Below are 17,008 nucleotides of genomic sequence, written 5' to 3'. Positions count from 1 at the left end.
TACTGGGTTTAGCGCCTCCCCATACCGCTTTCGTCTGTTCCGCTACATGTTCCAGATCGTTATAGCATATAAAGCTCACAACGTCTGAGACTGTTCAGCTTAGTACCGTGGCACTTGAAGCGATCACGTTGTACACATCTCCTTGTACGATTCCAGTCTTGACCATTGCGTCATCCACCGTCCCACCATGTCTCCGCGCCTTTCGTCAACACCTATTTCCATTGTGCCTTCCGCGTCTGAAGTCAAAGCTGGAGAGCTCAATCAACGCAACCTCGAGATCGCTACCAGAGCGCTCTCTCGCGATGGCCTAGTGGTGTTGGAAGACATGATTGACCATGCAGTCTTGGATCGGTTGAACAAGAAGATGGTCCAGGATGCACTCGAATTGCAGGGAAGAAAGGACAGCCCCTTCAACTATAACAAAGGAAACATTCAACAAGATCCGCCCATGACCCAGGAGTGGTTCAGTGACGAAATCTACGCCAGTACGTGTCTATTGTAGCAAATCCTGCCACGCTCGAAACACATACTAACCTTGGATTAGATCCCATCGTGACGCAAGTCACTTCAACCACGCTTGGTCCTAGGCCTTCATTGCGCTTCATTTCTGGCAACACCGCACTACCACCAACTGCGTCATCGCCACCAGCCTCGCAGCCGATCCACAATGATGCAGATTTTGATCACCCCTCAATCCCCTTCGCCCTCGTGGTAAACGTTCCTCTCGTGACCATGACGCCAGAGAACGGCTCCACAGAGATCTGGCTCGATACACACCAAGGTACCACTATTGCCGATCAAGAAGGCGAACATGGCGATCGTGCCAGCGGAAGGATCAAGCAGCATTTGCTCGATGCTCGTCGCGAGGTTCGGCCACCCACTCAGCCGGTCGTGAAGAAAGGTAGCATGATCGTTCGCGATCTGAGACTCTGGCACGGAGGGAAGCCCAACCTGAGCGAAGATCCGAGAGTGATGCTCGCGATGAGTAAGTTCCTTGCTGGTCTGAGGTTCTTTAAACTGACTTCTTTTCACAGTACACTTCGCGCCATGGTATCGAAATTCGATGGAAGTCGAACTGGCGGAAGAGCTTGCTGAACGCTTGTCGCCCGAGAAGACTGGTCTGCAGACCGCGGCCACGTACGTTTCGAGTGAGCAACTGCTCAAAAATTATCTGAATAGGCCATTTGGCAATGCGTACGATTTCGATCAGACGGAGAAGATTGACAATGTCTTTTGAGGTAAATTGAGCGCAGTTGCCGCCGATCGGCCTCTTTACCGCTATTTAGCAAACAACGTGTCGGCTTTTACGCTGTCATCACTCAATTTCACTCGTCTCGTATCCCGCTCCGCCCACTTGGCACCGCCAATTTGCACTTGATATGCCCTGCAGCTTCGCAACGTCAATCATTTGATAATTTGAGGTGTGTCAGCATCACAGCCTAGCAGTCGTATGCGCCCACAGCTGAAACCGACTCCTCATTGGTAGGGCGGCTTACGCAAAGTGCTCAGTAAGCTTCAATGGGCACGTCAGCTGGAGAAGAAGTCAAGGCTTGGCGACCATCGTACGAACACCAACATCAGCATCAAGTGGCCCCGCCACGGACACCTTTCCTCTATTTTCTATTTTGATCTCTTCTGCCGATGATACGTTACTTTGCTTTCATGTTCTGGACCAAACCAGCTGGTGTCATCCTTATCTCGCCGTGGAACCGATTTGCATGTATCCAGCCATGTACACAATACCGGACGATCAGAGGTTACACGGCACAATTGCACAGCCAATAGTCCAAATGAATGATGGAGATACGACCAAAGGCATCAGAACAGCATTGGCGGTGGAGGTGCCGTTGATGGTACTAGCTTTGAGCACCGTTATCCTGAGAGTATACTCAAGGCTAGCGATCAAGAAGAAAATGGCGCCGGATGATGTCTTGATCATCTTGGGCACGGTATGTGAAGCCCGAATTCAATCTGCTACTATGGGAATCTTGTAATTTACTCAAGCTAATCGTAATCAGGCCGCAGCTCTCGCACGTACCGTCATATCTTGTATGAGTGCAGATGACAACTGGGGTTACGATCGTAAGGGGTGAGTGCGCATGCTGCATAGATCTTTGCGGGCCGTACTGACCACTTTTTCAGTCCCGATCATATGTCGGAAGTTCCCTTCTACCAAGTCAGACTTCCATCGTACTTGTGGCACACCATACTCACATGCAACAGCACATCTTCGAACGCCGCGTAGCGTACATCTTTGCCGTTACGTTTACGCGTTTTTCGGTCCTGGCCTACTACCTCCGAATCTTCCCACCGGGGATGGCATCGCTCCGAAAGTGCTGCTACGTCCTCATCGTCCTGGCTCTTACGCACTTTATCGAAGTCCTGACGGTTCTCATAGTCTTGTGCGAAGATATCAGCAAGCTATGGACCAGGAACTGGTCCGATTTCACTGGATCCCAGTGCTTCAGTTCTGCCCTATACAGTTACTCCGCAGCGATAGGAGACAGCATTGTGGATAGCATGATCTTCGCGCTCCCGATCCCATACGTATGGCAGCTTTCCAAACTCAGGATCCGGCAACGGCTTGGCCTTGTTCTCGTCTTCGGCTTAGGTTTCATCGTTTGCATCGTCGCATTACTTCAAATTCCTTTCATCAAACGACGAGAAGGCGATATGAGATACTTTGGTAGCGCCGTCAATATCCTGATCGCGATCCAAATTTCGTTTGCCATTGTTGCAGCTTCGCTCCCCGACTTACGCGCGCTAGTTGCACGCAGTTTCGCAAGATTCTCGCCTCTCCATCATCGAAGTCTCGCTACAGCCGGGCGAGGATCAAGCGCCGACAACGAAGGGCGCTCAGCCAACCAACGCGATGCCGAGCAGTGCTTACCATCCTCGGCCAAGATTGGAGAGCCACAGGTTGCGTTTGACGGAAAAAGGGTTTTTAGAAAGCCAGACTGGCTGAGGAATAGCATTCCCGCAAGTTTGATGTCAACAATGATTACACACAACGAGGTCACTCGGTTGTCGAATGAGAATGACCGATGTCATCCCCAGAGATGATTTCAGATAGCGGAGTTAGGGTAGTTTTTAGCCATTACCTATGCCCGTTGTATACTCGTCAGATTTTGTGAAATCTGTCAACCTTTGGAACCGACCCAAAGAGTGGTGAGGCAGGTCTTAGGACATCAGTCTAGTACCTGTTCAGCTAGCCTCAAGCTATGTCTATGATCTGCATGAACTGTTGTACCCACTGCTGCTTACATCCATGATACCCCGCAATCGCGCAGTCGCAAGCTGAAATCCAGCTTGGCGAGTTGCCTTACATGCGAGCAGAATACCCAACCCAAGTTAGATCATCCGTATGATGCTCGCGCACCTGCCTTTCTTCCAAATCCTCGGGACCAATCAAGTACAGAGTATGGCAATGGGCTTCTCCGACGCAGAGCGAGGTGTGCTGCGGCCTGCATGTCCTACTGATGCTGCACGTTACTTCAGATGCAGTGCGACTGCATGGAGCGAGGATACATATAAAGTAGGGTGATCGCCCGACCTAGGAAGTCACGACACACTCAATAGTTGACCCTATCGGATACTGCAAAGCTCGGATCATGGTAGCAGCGTACGACTTCATTATCGTAGGAGGTAAGCTCTATCTCACTTCACGCGTCTCAATTGATGCTAACACATATATTGCCAGGCGGTACTTCAGGTTGCCTTCTTGCGCATCGGCTATCCCACTCCGCGCGCAAACCATCTGTTCTCCTTCTTGAGGCCGGGAGCAGCCCCTCTGGTGATTTTCTTCACGCACCCTACCATCGGTACTATGCGCAAGCGCTCCGACCTGATCTAGACCACGGCTATGTCTCCGAGCCCGAACCCGCTCTGAACGGTAGAACAATACCGTACACGCGGGGAAAAGGCCTAGGTGGAAGTTCCATTTTGAATTTCGCCGTGTATCTGTACGGAAGTCGTGAGGACTATAATCGCTGGAGTGACCTGGTAGACGACGAGAGCTGGAAATGGGAATCTGTCAAGAGATCTTTCGAAGCCATCGAGAACTATGACTTTTCCGGCTCAAAAGATTACAAGCATATCGCTGAACCGAGCACGAACGCTCATGGCACGAAAGGCCAGTTGAAGGTCGGTCTTCCGCCTGTGCTCGAGAAGAGCGTGGTGCCGCAGATGGAGGCGCTGGCTGCAGCTGGGGAGAAGATTGTTCTCGATGCCAATTCGGGAAATCCGGTGGGCATAATGGTCTTTCCACATAGCTATAGTAAAGACGGGAGAAGTACTAGTGCGATCGCACATCTTATGCACCCGCCGAGCAACCTTGAGATATGGACAGATGCGAAAGCGGAGAAGTTCGTATGGGAGGGGAAGAAGGTCACCGGAGTCGTTCTCGAAGATGGGCGGCAAGGTAGGTGCAGTATCTGGATCGACGGGAGACGCATTGAGCACTGACAGGACCCCAGCGACGGCAAACAACGAAGTCATTATCTGTGGTGGCTCGATCGACTCACCTAAGCTCTTACTTCTCAATGGCATCGGACCAAAATCCGATCTGGAAGCTCTCGGCATCGATGTCAAAGTCGACTTACCCGGCGTAGGCAAGCACCTGAAAGACCACGTCCTTACTTTCATGACGGTAGAAGTCTCAGGCACAATCAACGACAAATACGCTTTTGATAGCAATCCCGACCTCATCGCCGCAGCCCAAGAGTCCTGGACCAAAGACCAAACTGGTGCTTTCGCTCTACAGCACTCGTCGCTCTGGGGCGGCTTCCTCAAACTGCCAGATTTACAATCGTATAAAGAGTACTCTGCGCTTCCGCCAGATCTCCAAGAATTCTTGTCCAGAGACCAAGTCCCAGCGTACGAGTTCCTCAACAACTCGATACTGTGGCCGCCAGGCACACAGTTGGATGCAGGAAACACGTACATGACTTTCATCGCTTTTCTCATGAACCCGCAATCCAGCGGCTCTATCAAACTGCGGTCCAAGAATGCATCCGACAAGCCAATCATCACGTTGAACTACCTCACGCACCCCTACGACGTCCGCATCTTCCGCGAAGCTATCCGCAGCACATGGACGAAGCTGACAGGTAACCCTACCATCGCGCCGCATATTGTGCGCACGGTTCTAGGCCCTGAGTCCATGGGAGACGCGGATGTAGATCGGTTTGCGAGCGAGAATGCGGGTACCGTGTGGCATGCGTGCGGGACGTGCAAGATGGGTAAGGAAGGTGATGAAGAGGCAGTCGTGGACAAGAACTTCAGAGTTCGGGGAGTGGAGGGGTTACGAGTTGTTGATATGAGTGTTGCGCCGGTTGTGACGAACAACCACTCGCAGGCTACGGCCTATTTGATTGCGCAAAAGGCAGCGGAGAAGATGGTCCAAGAGTATGAGCTGGACAGGGAGGGCTGAGAAGATCTTCTGGTAGACGTGGCAGAGCTGTCGGCAAAGAAAGTGCCAGTTGCCAATGTCTGTCAAAAGTGACCTTCCATCCTCGGTAGTGTTGAATGTCACAGCTCGTACCACTGTTGACTTACGGTGTAGTGATTGGCATGTGCGGCACGCAAGGCCCCATTTTGACAACGTAGCAGGCGGCCCACTCGTCACACGCGCCCTGCAGGTACCGGATGATATTTATAGCCGGCCGGAACTCTCGAGTCTAGAATCTACTCCCAAGACGACAAGTTGATAGTTCTCCGGATGTTGCGGAAAGACGATGGAAATACCAAGAAGCTATTCGCAACTAAGGCAAACCACTGCACGACGTCGCAGGCTGCATGTGCAGAACCAACAAAGTGCGCGAGGCAGAATGATTGAGGAACTACCGCCCAAGGCCAAGCATCTAGCTTGGGCCAACACGGGCATATCCTTCTGGGGGAAATTGCAATGACGAGTGGTGGTGGTGAACGTGCGCGGAGACGAGGAGGATGGCCAGGTGATGGCGCGACGGACGTTGCTGGGTGAACCGGAGGCGGAGCGAGCGCTGAACATCACTGTGTACGACACCCCGTAGAATCATCGTGAGACAGCACACATCCTCACGAATAGCGAAGTCATTGACATCACGAAAACGACACGACTTCTGTGCCCACTACCGCGTCTAGCCAAGTTTCAAAAATCCCGCAAGCGCATAACCCCGGTGTTGTTGAAGTTGGAGTTGGAAGGTCCCCAACCACCCCAGCCTCTCCCGCGGCTTCCAACCACACGATTATTCTAAGTGTACCCTTTTTACTTGCGCACCTCCTCCTGCATGATTACACACATCCTACCACCCTTCTCTCACTTCCATACCCAAGTTCAATCATCGCTGACTCTTTTCCGTGGTTCGCATCCTGTACCGCGCCGGCACCAGTCACGCACGCCAGCAGACACGAAAGACGCGCTAGCCAACGGATCGACCCCGCAGCAGCGATACCCACCCATTCACCGCTCCCACGCCGACTGGACGATATCTACGAATTGCAGCGCGCTCTTTCTGTCGTTTCCCCCCAATTCCTGCAAACGGTCCTGTCTATTCCGTTCGCAGCAAACCTCGCTGCTCTGCTGCGTTTGGAGAGGCTCAGTCGCTCGCTTTACCATGTGGCTTCTCAACGCTCCTCCCGCCGTGCTCGGCCTGATCGCCTTCGCCTACCTGCCCTCGGCTCTCGCAAAGCCCTACCCCGTCCACTTTGACGAGTTCGCCTCGCTGCACAACAGCTCCCAGCTGATCAAGAAGCAAGACTGCGCCAACCCCTGCGGTTTCGGCGGCTGGTTGTGCTGTCCTTCAGGCGCAAAATGCTATACCGACAGTGCCAACCAGGCGCAATGCGACACCAGCGGCGGCGGTGCCAACACCGAAGCGGCAGGCGGCTACTATGAATACTACACTACTACCTACGTCGAGACTGTCGGCCTTGTCACCAAGACCGAGACGCGTAGCACCTACATACCAGCGACTGCCACAGCCACATGCAGCGACTCGCAAAACCCCTGCGGCGGAATCTGCTGCGACTCTGGCATGTACTGTCTGAAGGCCGGCCAGTGTGCGATGATCGCTGGCGGCAGCTCTGGAGGTATCACACCCGGTGCCCCTCTTCGTCCAACTAGCTCAGGCGTCGTAGTCGTTACCTACACCGGCACACCGACCGCGACCCAGCCCTTCCAAACACCCATTCCCACTGGCGCAGCGGGCGGCGGCCTCGTCGCAACCGAAGAGAGCAACGGCGGACTCAGTGGCGGTGCCATCGCCGGTATAGTCATCGGTGTTATCCTTGGTATATTGCTGCTCCTCCTTCTCTGCCTCTTCTGCTGCGCCCGCGCCCTCTTCGACACCCTCCTCGCCATCTTCGGCTTCGGCAAGAAGCGCAAGCACACCCACGAGGAGACCTACATCGAAGAGCACCACCACAGCGGCGGCGCTGCTGGCGGACGCACCTGGTACGGAGGCGGCCGCCCTGCTCGTCCTTCGCGCGCCGGCTCTGAGAAGCACAGCACCGGCAAGAAGGGTCTGGGTCTCGCTGCTGGACTAGGTGGTCTCGCGCTCGCGTTGGGTCTCAAGAGGAGACACGACAACAAGGTCGACGATAAGAGCACCACTGTCAGTGGAACATCATACATGTACAGCGACTACACAAGTTCAAGTAAGTAACCCGATCTGCTTCGCATTGAGGAACACAGATGCTAACAACCACCCAGGCAGCGCAAGCTCATCAGATCGCCACACACGCCGAACACGCCACTCATCGAGACGATAGTCGGCTATCCACCGACCGATCTCTTTCCAAAACTGTACAAAGTCTTTTTTGCTTTCTAGTTCTTGTGTCTAGCCTTGTGCTGGTACCTTATGGCATGGGTGGTTTTCATCTCAGTGGTTACATGGGCTTCGACAGAGTCAGCCCTACTGGCGTTACTTGGGCGTTTGAAGCGAGCTCGCTCACGACTGCGAAGCGACGAATGTGTTATGTCCTTTTTGGTTTTCGACTTTTACTTTTCCGACGTATGCGATTAATGAGGATATGCGTATGCGTGGATATGAGATATGGAATGGGGATGCTGGGGAAGATGTATATGAATGCAATGGACATGGACATCGAAATGGAATTGAGGAGAACTGTGAATATGAAATTGGGTTTCCATCGTTATTCCCAACTTTTGTACGCGTGTAGGTATGCTCATCGTGCATTGCAAACACCAAGTGACTTAGGCTCTTCGCATTCTTCCCTCCATCAGTCCATATTGTTGCCGGGCCAAGTAAACGATTGCAAGTCGTCCCAGGGGACCTTCACTATTTCGTATCTGATTAGATACTTTGGAAGGTGAACTGGTTCGAACATGCCAGACGTCCAAGCAACGTAACATTTTTGCCATGTTGGTTGGCCCGAGATGTTCGTGACGAAGTCAAATCCCATGTTGCAAGACCAAGATGAGACCTTCAGGGGAATCTGAACATAAACTCTGACGTTAACAGATTTGATGAGCGGCACTTCGCGGATATAGAAGCGCACAATAACACGCTTCTCCGCTGTCTTTGGAAAGCGACTGCCAATCCATGCTCCAACAAGGATTTTCACTATGTATATGCTCAAGTATATCGCCGTTCGTCTTGCAGTTTCTGTAGGCAGTGCGGACTGTGATATTGAATAGGGTATTTCCAAGCCTGCGTCGCGCTGAATGTATCGATACTGCCATTTTGCGAAAGTGTGGTCATTATCAACGCGTCTCACGTCAAATGCCGACAAGCTGCTTGAATGAAGGTTTGCCAGTCGAGGTGTAGCGCTGCCGCTACCAGTGTTAACATCGTGCAGACCTGCATGAGAGGGCATTGGATGAACGGCTGGTGACCCGATTTCTGACATGGTAGCGTAGCTGACAGCTGAAGGGGTCGCTACATGCTGTCAGGATTCATTCTTTATCATCGCATGTCCAAGGCAACTCACGTGGGACGGGGCTGAAAGCAGATGTCATGCTTTCTATAGCGTTGTGTCTCTTCATCCACCTTTCGATCTTTTGAGGTTCGACTTCTTGACCTCTGACGCGGAACATGAGACTGCTCTTGTCTGTCTCAACGAGTTCTCGCCTTTGGCGATGTCTGACTATTGCTCTCATTTCCTCTGGCTTGATGTTCTTGTCAAGCTTCCATTGTGTAAGACGAGACCTATATTGGCGTATCCTGAGCAAACGATTAGCCTAAAAATTAACCCACTGATGGAAGGACAGGCTGCGCAACATACTCAGCGATGAAACCCAACTCTTGTTCGATCAAGATCCTGACTTCCGGTAGCGGTCGCTTTTCGACATGATGAAGCTGTATGATCCTGTCTTTGTATGGCTCCCAGTCGGTCTCGCGGAGAGTCCGCGCTTTCTTCTTCCGCGGACGTGTATCTGCGATATGATTCGGGTGCTGAGGAGTAGGAGGAGGTTGTGATGGTGTGGCATCCTCTTCAGACATTGGCATCGGGTGCCACCCGAGATCCATAGTAGTGTAGGTCTTCGAGAGGCAACGAAAGGGACGTGTATCGCCCAGAGGTAATGCTCGAATGAAAGGGCCCTTATATATATCACATATGTAAAGAGGAAAGAGGAGGCGTCGCCCTATAGACCCATGAGTAAATAGCGGGCTCTGACGGTGGCTTATATGTGAGCCAAGCCGTGACACCAGGCTGAGCTGCAGTTGGATGCTATTGGCTGCGACAAAAGTACAATTCTTACGAGCCACCCTGGTAACCTGCATGCGCATAGAAAACGCCTCTCTGCATGACCGGTGGAACACTGAGCCAATCAAACGCACGTCAGCAAAAGTACAATTCTGTATGTTCGACGACCGAGCTATGGCACATACAAAAGTACAAAACAGCCAGATGTTCCGGGACTGACACGCTGCGAGGTCCTGACCGCTGTGAATTCGCAGGATTTCCGAAAACTGAGCACTCAAAAGTACAATGTCAAAGTATACATAAAGATGGGAGGTGAGCCTCAAGCGCTCCCATCGGCAGATACTCGCAAGCTTCATCATTCCTGAGGAGGCTTTCTGCTGACCTTACACACTCATGTCTTTGAACAACCAGTCTGCGGACACCATCGCAGCCATCGTGTTTGGGCTGCTTCAACTTGCTGTTGGCCTGATATCTCTTTGGCAACAACGGCTGTTACGACAAGCATACCGTCAGTATTATGATGAGCTTTTTCGGAATTGTATAGACTGATGAAGAAGTAGAGCAAGGAAGCGATCGAAGAAGATATACCATCTAGAATGCGACAGATGCCAGTGCGTAGGTATTGTTGCGCCTTCTTTGGAGTGATGTGGCGGAGCTGACCGACGCAAGGTTCGGAGACGTCAAATCAGATTTGATGTTGGCCTTGTGAGGTGCGTTTCACGGACAGTCGGAATCGGGGAGATCATATCTTGTGAATGGAAGTGCGCAGTCGCGTGCAAATCTAAAGCAGGCCCAGCGTTGAGGGGGTGAAATCTGCCTTCAGCAGACCAAAGAAATTAATCGCCCAAGAGTCTACATCATCCTCAGAAGTCTGCGAGCTTTCGTTTTCACATCAACGTAGACTGCAAGGTGATTGCTGTTATACTGGTATGGGGTGAAGGGGTGGATTCGAGGCCCATGCGGAAGTGACGATTGCGCCAAGGCTAAAGTGGGCTGGCGCTAGGTGGAGCTCCAGCACCTTCGCCGTGACAAGTACTCACGTAATAACCTCCTTCTTGCTGCGCCTTCCACCCTTGCCTTCCTTCTATTTACACCTCCACACTCAACCCACTCCAGCGACAAACCTGTTGATCTCGTTTGTCCTTCTTCACATCCGTAAACAGCAGTCTACACCTGGGTACCCCGCGACACTCGAGCCAGGCGCCCGCGACCGCCACATTTGACAGCGTCCAGCCTTCACGACCGTCGGCAAACTGGGGAAGCGGAAACACGTCGACGAGGACGCTCGTCCCAGCAAGAAAGAGAAAGCCATGGCGGTAAGTGCGCCCCATTGATTACTAAATTGCGCTTTGTTCGGTTGCGCGTCCGCATTTGCAACCATGTACTCGGCGTCTCCAGCGTCTCCGCCACTCTACACCTTTCACCAACTTACACTTCTGCGTCCCCAATCTAACGTATCCAAGGAAAACATGCAGGTCGACAGCCCTGCCACTGCCGTCGAACAGCTCAAGGAAGCGTCCGGTAACAACGGCGACATCGATGAGTCCCTCTACAGCAGGCAGCTGTATGTCCTGGGCCATGAGGCTATGAAGCGCATGGGCTCTTCCAACGTCCTCGTTGCTGGTCTGCGAGGTCTCGGTGTCGAGATTGCGAAGAACATCGCCCTAGCTGGTGTCAAGTCGCTGACACTCTACGATCCCAAGCCCGCCGCTCTCGCCGACCTGTCGTCGCAGTTCTTCCTCACTCCCGCCGACGTGGGCAAGCCACGCGCCTCCGTCACCGTACCGCGCGTCTCCGAACTCAACCCATACACACCTGTGCAGGAATTCAGCGGAGGAGATTTGACATCAGACTTGTCGCAGTTGAAGCAGTTCCAGGTCATTGTCCTTACCGACACTCGCCTCGAAGATCAAATCAAGATCGCAGACTACTGCCACGACAACGGCATTTACGTAGTCATTACCGACACATACGGACTGTTCGGTACTATCTTCACCGATTTCGGAAAGAACTTCACCATCGGTGACCCGACCGGCGAGAATGTCAACAACGGCATCATTGCCGGCATTGATGAGGAGGGTATTGTTTCGGCACTAGACGAGACAAGACACGGCCTGGAGGATGGCGACTGGGTCACATTCTCAGAAGTTGAGGGTATGGAGGGCCTCAACGGCTGTGCACCTCGCAAGATTGAGGTCAAAGGGCCTTATACCTTCTCCATCGGCGACGTATCTGGCCTCGGAGAGTACAAGAAGGGAGGACAGTTCATCCAGGTCAAGATGCCCAAGATCATCGACTTCGAGCCCTTCAGCAAGCAGCTCAAGAAGCCCGAGCTTCTCATCTCCGACTTCGCAAAGTTCGACCGACCGCAACAGCTCCATGTTGGTATCCAGGCCATCCACAAGTTTGCGAACCTCCACAAGGGCGAGTTCCCACGTCCTCACCACGAAGCCGATGCGGATGAGCTCTTCAAGATTGCACAAGAGATCGCAAATGAGGGCGAGGAGAAGGTCGAGCTGGATGAGAAGCTCATCAAGGAGCTCAGTTACCAGGCTCGTGGTGACCTCAGTCCCGTCGCTGCCTTCTTTGGTGGCATGGCTGCTCAGGAAGTCTTGAAGTCAGTGTCTGGAAAGTTCCATCCCATTGTTCAGTTCCTCTACTTCGATTCGCTAGAGTCGATCCCTACCTCCACGACCCGTTCGGAAGAGCAGTGTGCTCCGATTGGCTCGCGCTACGACGGTCAAATCGCTGTATTGGGACAGGAATACCAGAAGAAGCTCAGCAACGTCAAGCAGTTCCTCGTTGGTGCGGGTGCCATCGGCTGCGAGATGTTGAAGAACTGGGCGATGATGGGCCTTGGCACTGGGCCTGATGGCAAGATCACTGTTACTGATAACGACCAAATCGAGAAGAGCAATTTGAACCGACAATTTTTGTTCCGACCAGCGGATGTTGGCAAACTAAAGAGCGATGCTGCCGCCAAGGCAGTTCAGATCATGAACCCTGACCTCAGTGGAAAGATCGTGACACTGCAAGACAAGGTCGGCCCGGAGACAGAGCACATCTTCAACGAAGAGTTCTGGAATTCTCTGGACGGTGTGACGAATGCACTGGACAATGTAGAGGCGCGTACATACGTCGACCGACGATGTGTATTCTTCCGCAAGCCTCTGCTCGACAGCGGTACTCTCGGTACCAAGGGCAACACCCAGGTTGTCCTGCCGTTCATCACAGAGTCTTACTCTTCATCTCAAGATCCACCTGAGAAGTCGTTCCCTATGTGCACACTAAGGAGTTTCCCCAACCGAATCGAGCACACGATTGCCTGGGCGCGGGAGTCGTTCGATTCGCTGTTCGTCAAGGGTCCGGAGATTGTCAACCTCTACCTGACACAGCCAGATTACCTTGGCGCATCGCTGAAGCAGTCTGGTAACGAGAAGCAGACTCTGGAGACCCTGCGGGAATTCTTGGTCACAGAGAAGCCGTTGTCGTTTGACGACTGCATCATCTGGGCCCGTCATCAGTTCGAGAAAAACTACAACCACGCAATTGCGCAATTGCTCTACAACTTCCCCAAGGACTCCAAGACAGGCTCCGGTCAGCCATTCTGGTCGGGACCCAAGCGCGCGCCGGACCCATCGAAGTTTGACTCTTCAAACCCAACACACTTCACCTACGTGGAAGCTGCTGCCACCCTACACGCATTCAACTACGGCATCAAGCCAAATGCGTCCAAGGAGCACTACGTCGAAGTTCTCAACGATATGATCGTTCCTGACTTCCAGCCCGACCCTACAGTGAAGATCCAGGCCGACGAGAAGGAGCCAGATCCAAATGCCAACCAGGCTGGTGGCGACGACAACGAGTCGCTGGACAGTATTATCAGCCAATTGCCGGCACCGAAGTCTCTTGCTGGGTTCAAGCTTGAGCCTGTCGAGTTTGAGAAGGATGATGACTCCAACCACCACATCGACTTCATCACTGCTGCCAGCAACCTTCGTGCCGAGAACTACAAGATCGAGCAGGCTGACCGACACAAGACCAAGTTTATTGCTGGTAAGATCATCCCGGCCATTGCCACCACCACGGCTTTGGTCACCGGTCTCGTCAACCTTGAGCTGTACAAGATCATCGACGGCAAGACGGACATTGAGCAATACAAGAACGGCTTCATCAACTTGGCGCTGCCATTCTTTGGTTTCAGTGAGCCGATTGCTAGCCCGAAGGGTACATACCAAGGGCACGATGGCGAAGTTACGATCGATAAGCTATGGGACCGTTTCGAGGTGGATGATATCCCCCTGAAGGACTTCGTGGCGCATTTCGAGAAGAAGGGCCTGTCAATTCAGATGATAAGCTCTGGTGTCAGTTTGCTTTACGCATCATTCTATCCTCCATCCAAGTTGAAGGACAGGATGCCGCTTACGTAAGTTTCATTGATTCCCCTTCGTAAACACCGCGTTACTAACAAAAGGCAGTATGAGCAAGCTCGTGGAGCACGTGAGCAGGAAGCCGGTACCGGAGCACCAGAAGAACGTTATCTTCGAGATAACAGCTGAAGATCAGAAGGAGGAGGACGTTGAGATCCCATACGTCATGGTCAAGTTGAAGTAGTCATTCAGCACTTCGGTTGAAGAGAGCGATGGACTGGATAGTGGATCGGTTCCCAACAGGGACGATTTTCACATGAATTAGACGAGCATAGCTTGCATGAATAGACACTTCACAACACCCATTGCCTCCTACGATACCTCAAAAGGGCCAGTACGAAATTCTATCAACATGGTTGGAGAATACATACACAGGTCTCTGGGTTGTCTAACAGGTAGAATCTCCGCGACGACCTCCGCGCTATTTTATTGTCCTTCTTTTTGAACCATGTGAGGTTGATGTCGGCATCAACGCGGTACGAGTTCTAGAATTCAGAGCTTACCTAGGTAGTTGGTCGGTCAAACTGCGTGATTTGAACCCCAACCGTTCAAGGACGGGAATACCATCCTGTGAGAAGTAAATCACGGAAAAGTCTACATTGCCCTAGGACCTGGTTGACTTCCGGTTCGTATACTAACGTAGTCTACAGCGCATCTGCTGAGATCCATCCTTGTGTAGGCGATCTTGCTAGTCATGGATGCCGACCTCGGGAGACCGTGGGGCAAAATGCCAAGCATTACCGGTACAGCCCTGTCACGATCGTTGATTATCAAGCCTCTAGGACTTTCCTCCAGCACGCGACCATGTAGCACTTACGTCCACACCTACAGTCACCATCACATACACCATGGCGCCCTCGCTAGAAGAGCCCGTACAGGTCGATTTCGAAGCACCTCTCAAGGCTGCGCCCAAGCTCGTTGCGCCCGAGCCAGGTACATTTGCCCCGCCACCCCTCCGGCATTATACGCGACTCTGTGAGAACAGACTGCTAACACTATCGCGACAGAACACTGCCCCGGTCCCGAATCTCTCACAGCCGGTCAAGCGGACTCCTGCGCAGGATGTCCCAACCAGTCGATATGCGCCTCCGCGCCCAAGGGTCCCGATCCCGACATACCCATCATAACCGCGCGCCTCTCCTCCGTAAAGCACAAGATACTCGTACTCTCCGGTAAAGGCGGCGTCGGAAAGTCGACCTTTAGCACAATGCTTTCGCATGGCTTCGCATCGAATCCGTCATCGACTGTCGGACTCATGGATACAGACATCTGCGGGCCCAGCATACCGAAGATGATGGGCGTGGAAGAAGAGACAATACACGTTAGCGGAGAAGGATGGGAACCAGTGTGGGTCAGCGAGAACCTAGGAGTCATGAGCGTACAGTTCATGTTGCCAAACCGCGACGACGCAGTAATCTGGCGCGGCGCAAAGAAGAACGGGCTGATCAAGAAATTCCTCATGGACGTAACATGGGGCGAACTGGACTTCCTCGTCGTCGACACACCACCGGGTACATCCGACGAGCATCTCTCCGTCAACTCCTTCCTCAAAGCCAGCGGCGTCGACGGCGCAGTCCTCGTTTCCACACCCCAAGAAGTCTCGCTTCTCGATGTTCGGAAGGAGATCGACTTTTGCCGGAAAGCGGGAATACCTATACTGGGCATCGTGGAGAACATGAGCGGGTTCGTATGCCCGGGTTGCAAGCACGAATCTCAGATCTTCAGAGCGAGTACGGGCGGTGCAGCGAGGTTAGCAAAGGATCAGAATATACCATTTTTGGGCAAGGTGCCGCTGGACCCAAGGATAGGCATGGCTTGCGACTTTGGAGAGAGCTTCCTGACGGCCTACCCGGATAGTCCGGCGTGCGCTGCTATCAAGGAGGTCGTTAGGAGAGTTGGAGAGGAGATTGGATTGAGCAGAGAAGAAGTATTGCCTGTGGATGAGGAAGAAGCGTGACCTCAAAGAGCACAGTTAGTATACAGCAATGTGACCTTGGACGAAACGAAGTCAGACAGTACAAACAACTTTACGTATGAGCATAATCATGTTTTTGCATGAACATGTTCCTACTGGACACGTCGTACGGCATTCGCAATTCGGCCCGCGTCAATAACGTGAGGACTTACGAAGGCGGTTGACGCAAGCAGCGCAGATCACTAAGTTCATCTTGAGCGCTGGAATATGAAGATCAGGGAGAGCGAGAGCGATGAACATAACGGTAACAAGCATCTGCTCAGGTAATCTCTTCCAATGATTATTTGCACGCCCTCCTACACATACAACGCACTGAACGCACTGCTGAAAAGAACTAATTGTTCCAATTCATCATGACTGCAACCCAGTGCCACGACGTATGCAAAGCCACTTCGCTTCTCTTGGAGTCGTCATTCACTGCCACAATGGCGCCGCCCCGTTGGATCTTCGTGTGGCAGATTGTCCAGTGGAAATTATGAGTGGACTGGCAGCCACACCACAGCCATTGATCAGCGTCATCGTATCACGCTACACGATGCTTGGCATGCGTAGCAGGTGCTTGGCGTATGTTTCGAAAGCTTGGTTGGGTGGCCTGTGGCTTGGACAAAGATAATGAGCTCATAGATGTTGCGCGAGTCGATGCAAGATTTGCGAATACGTGCTGAGAAAGAGAAGAGAAATGACTGGGCTGGCCAGGAGACGGCGTGCAAGACCATGCAGAAGATCGAGATAGGTCCCGTGTCTGCGCGGTCCACAGTGCAGCGCGGAAGGGTCGAGGATGTCATGGCCCACACGGCTAGCGGCAACCATCCCTGCCGCCTCGGTGCCATCAATCACAGGCACAACAACTTTCCTGACTTTGAGGCTAGAGGCGCTTTCATTTTGGCCCCAGCCTTTCCTGAATTCTTACGCTCCCCCGCCTCTATCGTTTTCGTAGTACACGCGCTTTACA

General features: G+C 52.7%; 6 protein-coding genes across 6 annotated transcripts; 5 read left to right on the top strand and 1 right to left on the bottom strand.

Annotated features, from left to right (window-relative positions):
* Positions 1-187: 187 nt before the first annotated feature.
* J4E79_001243 (uncharacterized protein) lies at positions 188-1,237 on the top strand (the record flags this gene model as incomplete). The annotated part of the gene is made up of 3 exons (XM_049350153.1): positions 188-485; positions 545-985; positions 1,035-1,237. 3 exons carry the CDS (start codon positions 188-190, stop codon positions 1,235-1,237), a joined length of 942 nt encoding a protein of 313 aa, XP_049215312.1.
* A 2,374-nt stretch (positions 1,238-3,611) lies between these two features.
* On the top strand, positions 3,612-5,431 carry J4E79_001242 (uncharacterized protein; the record flags this gene model as incomplete). Its single annotated transcript, XM_049350152.1, has 3 exons — positions 3,612-3,645; positions 3,701-4,420; positions 4,476-5,431. The coding sequence occupies 3 exons, from the start codon at positions 3,612-3,614 to the stop codon at positions 5,429-5,431; spliced, it is 1,710 nt and encodes a 569-aa protein (XP_049215311.1).
* A 1,165-nt stretch (positions 5,432-6,596) lies between these two features.
* Positions 6,597-7,752, top strand: J4E79_001241 (uncharacterized protein; the record flags this gene model as incomplete). Its single annotated transcript, XM_049350151.1, has 2 exons — positions 6,597-7,638; positions 7,694-7,752. The coding sequence occupies 2 exons, from the start codon at positions 6,597-6,599 to the stop codon at positions 7,750-7,752; spliced, it is 1,101 nt and encodes a 366-aa protein (XP_049215310.1).
* Positions 7,753-8,899: 1,147 nt separating this feature from the next.
* Positions 8,900-9,446, bottom strand: J4E79_001240 (uncharacterized protein; the record flags this gene model as incomplete). Its single annotated transcript, XM_049350150.1, has 2 exons — positions 8,900-9,152; positions 9,229-9,446. 2 exons carry the CDS (start codon positions 9,444-9,446, stop codon positions 8,900-8,902), a joined length of 471 nt encoding a protein of 156 aa, XP_049215309.1.
* Positions 9,447-11,120: 1,674 nt separating this feature from the next.
* J4E79_001239 (uncharacterized protein) lies at positions 11,121-14,265 on the top strand (the record flags this gene model as incomplete). The annotated part of the gene is made up of 2 exons (XM_049350149.1): positions 11,121-14,077; positions 14,130-14,265. 2 exons carry the CDS (start codon positions 11,121-11,123, stop codon positions 14,263-14,265), a joined length of 3,093 nt encoding a protein of 1,030 aa, XP_049215308.1.
* Positions 14,266-14,929: 664 nt separating this feature from the next.
* On the top strand, positions 14,930-16,038 carry NBP35 (cytosolic Fe-S cluster assembly factor nbp35; the record flags this gene model as incomplete). The annotated part of the gene is made up of 2 exons (XM_049350148.1): positions 14,930-15,014; positions 15,089-16,038. The coding sequence occupies 2 exons, from the start codon at positions 14,930-14,932 to the stop codon at positions 16,036-16,038; spliced, it is 1,035 nt and encodes a 344-aa protein (XP_049215307.1).
* Between the last annotated feature and the right edge of the window lie 970 nt (positions 16,039-17,008).

The sequence above is a fragment of the Alternaria viburni genome, assembly GCF_023758015.1.
Source record: "Alternaria viburni strain BMP 2772 chromosome Unknown scaffold_2, whole genome shotgun sequence".
NCBI lineage: Eukaryota > Fungi > Ascomycota > Dothideomycetes > Pleosporales > Pleosporaceae > Alternaria > Alternaria viburni.
The sequence above is the reverse complement of the archived record's forward strand: the minus strand, read 5'-3'. Positions and strand labels throughout refer to the sequence as shown.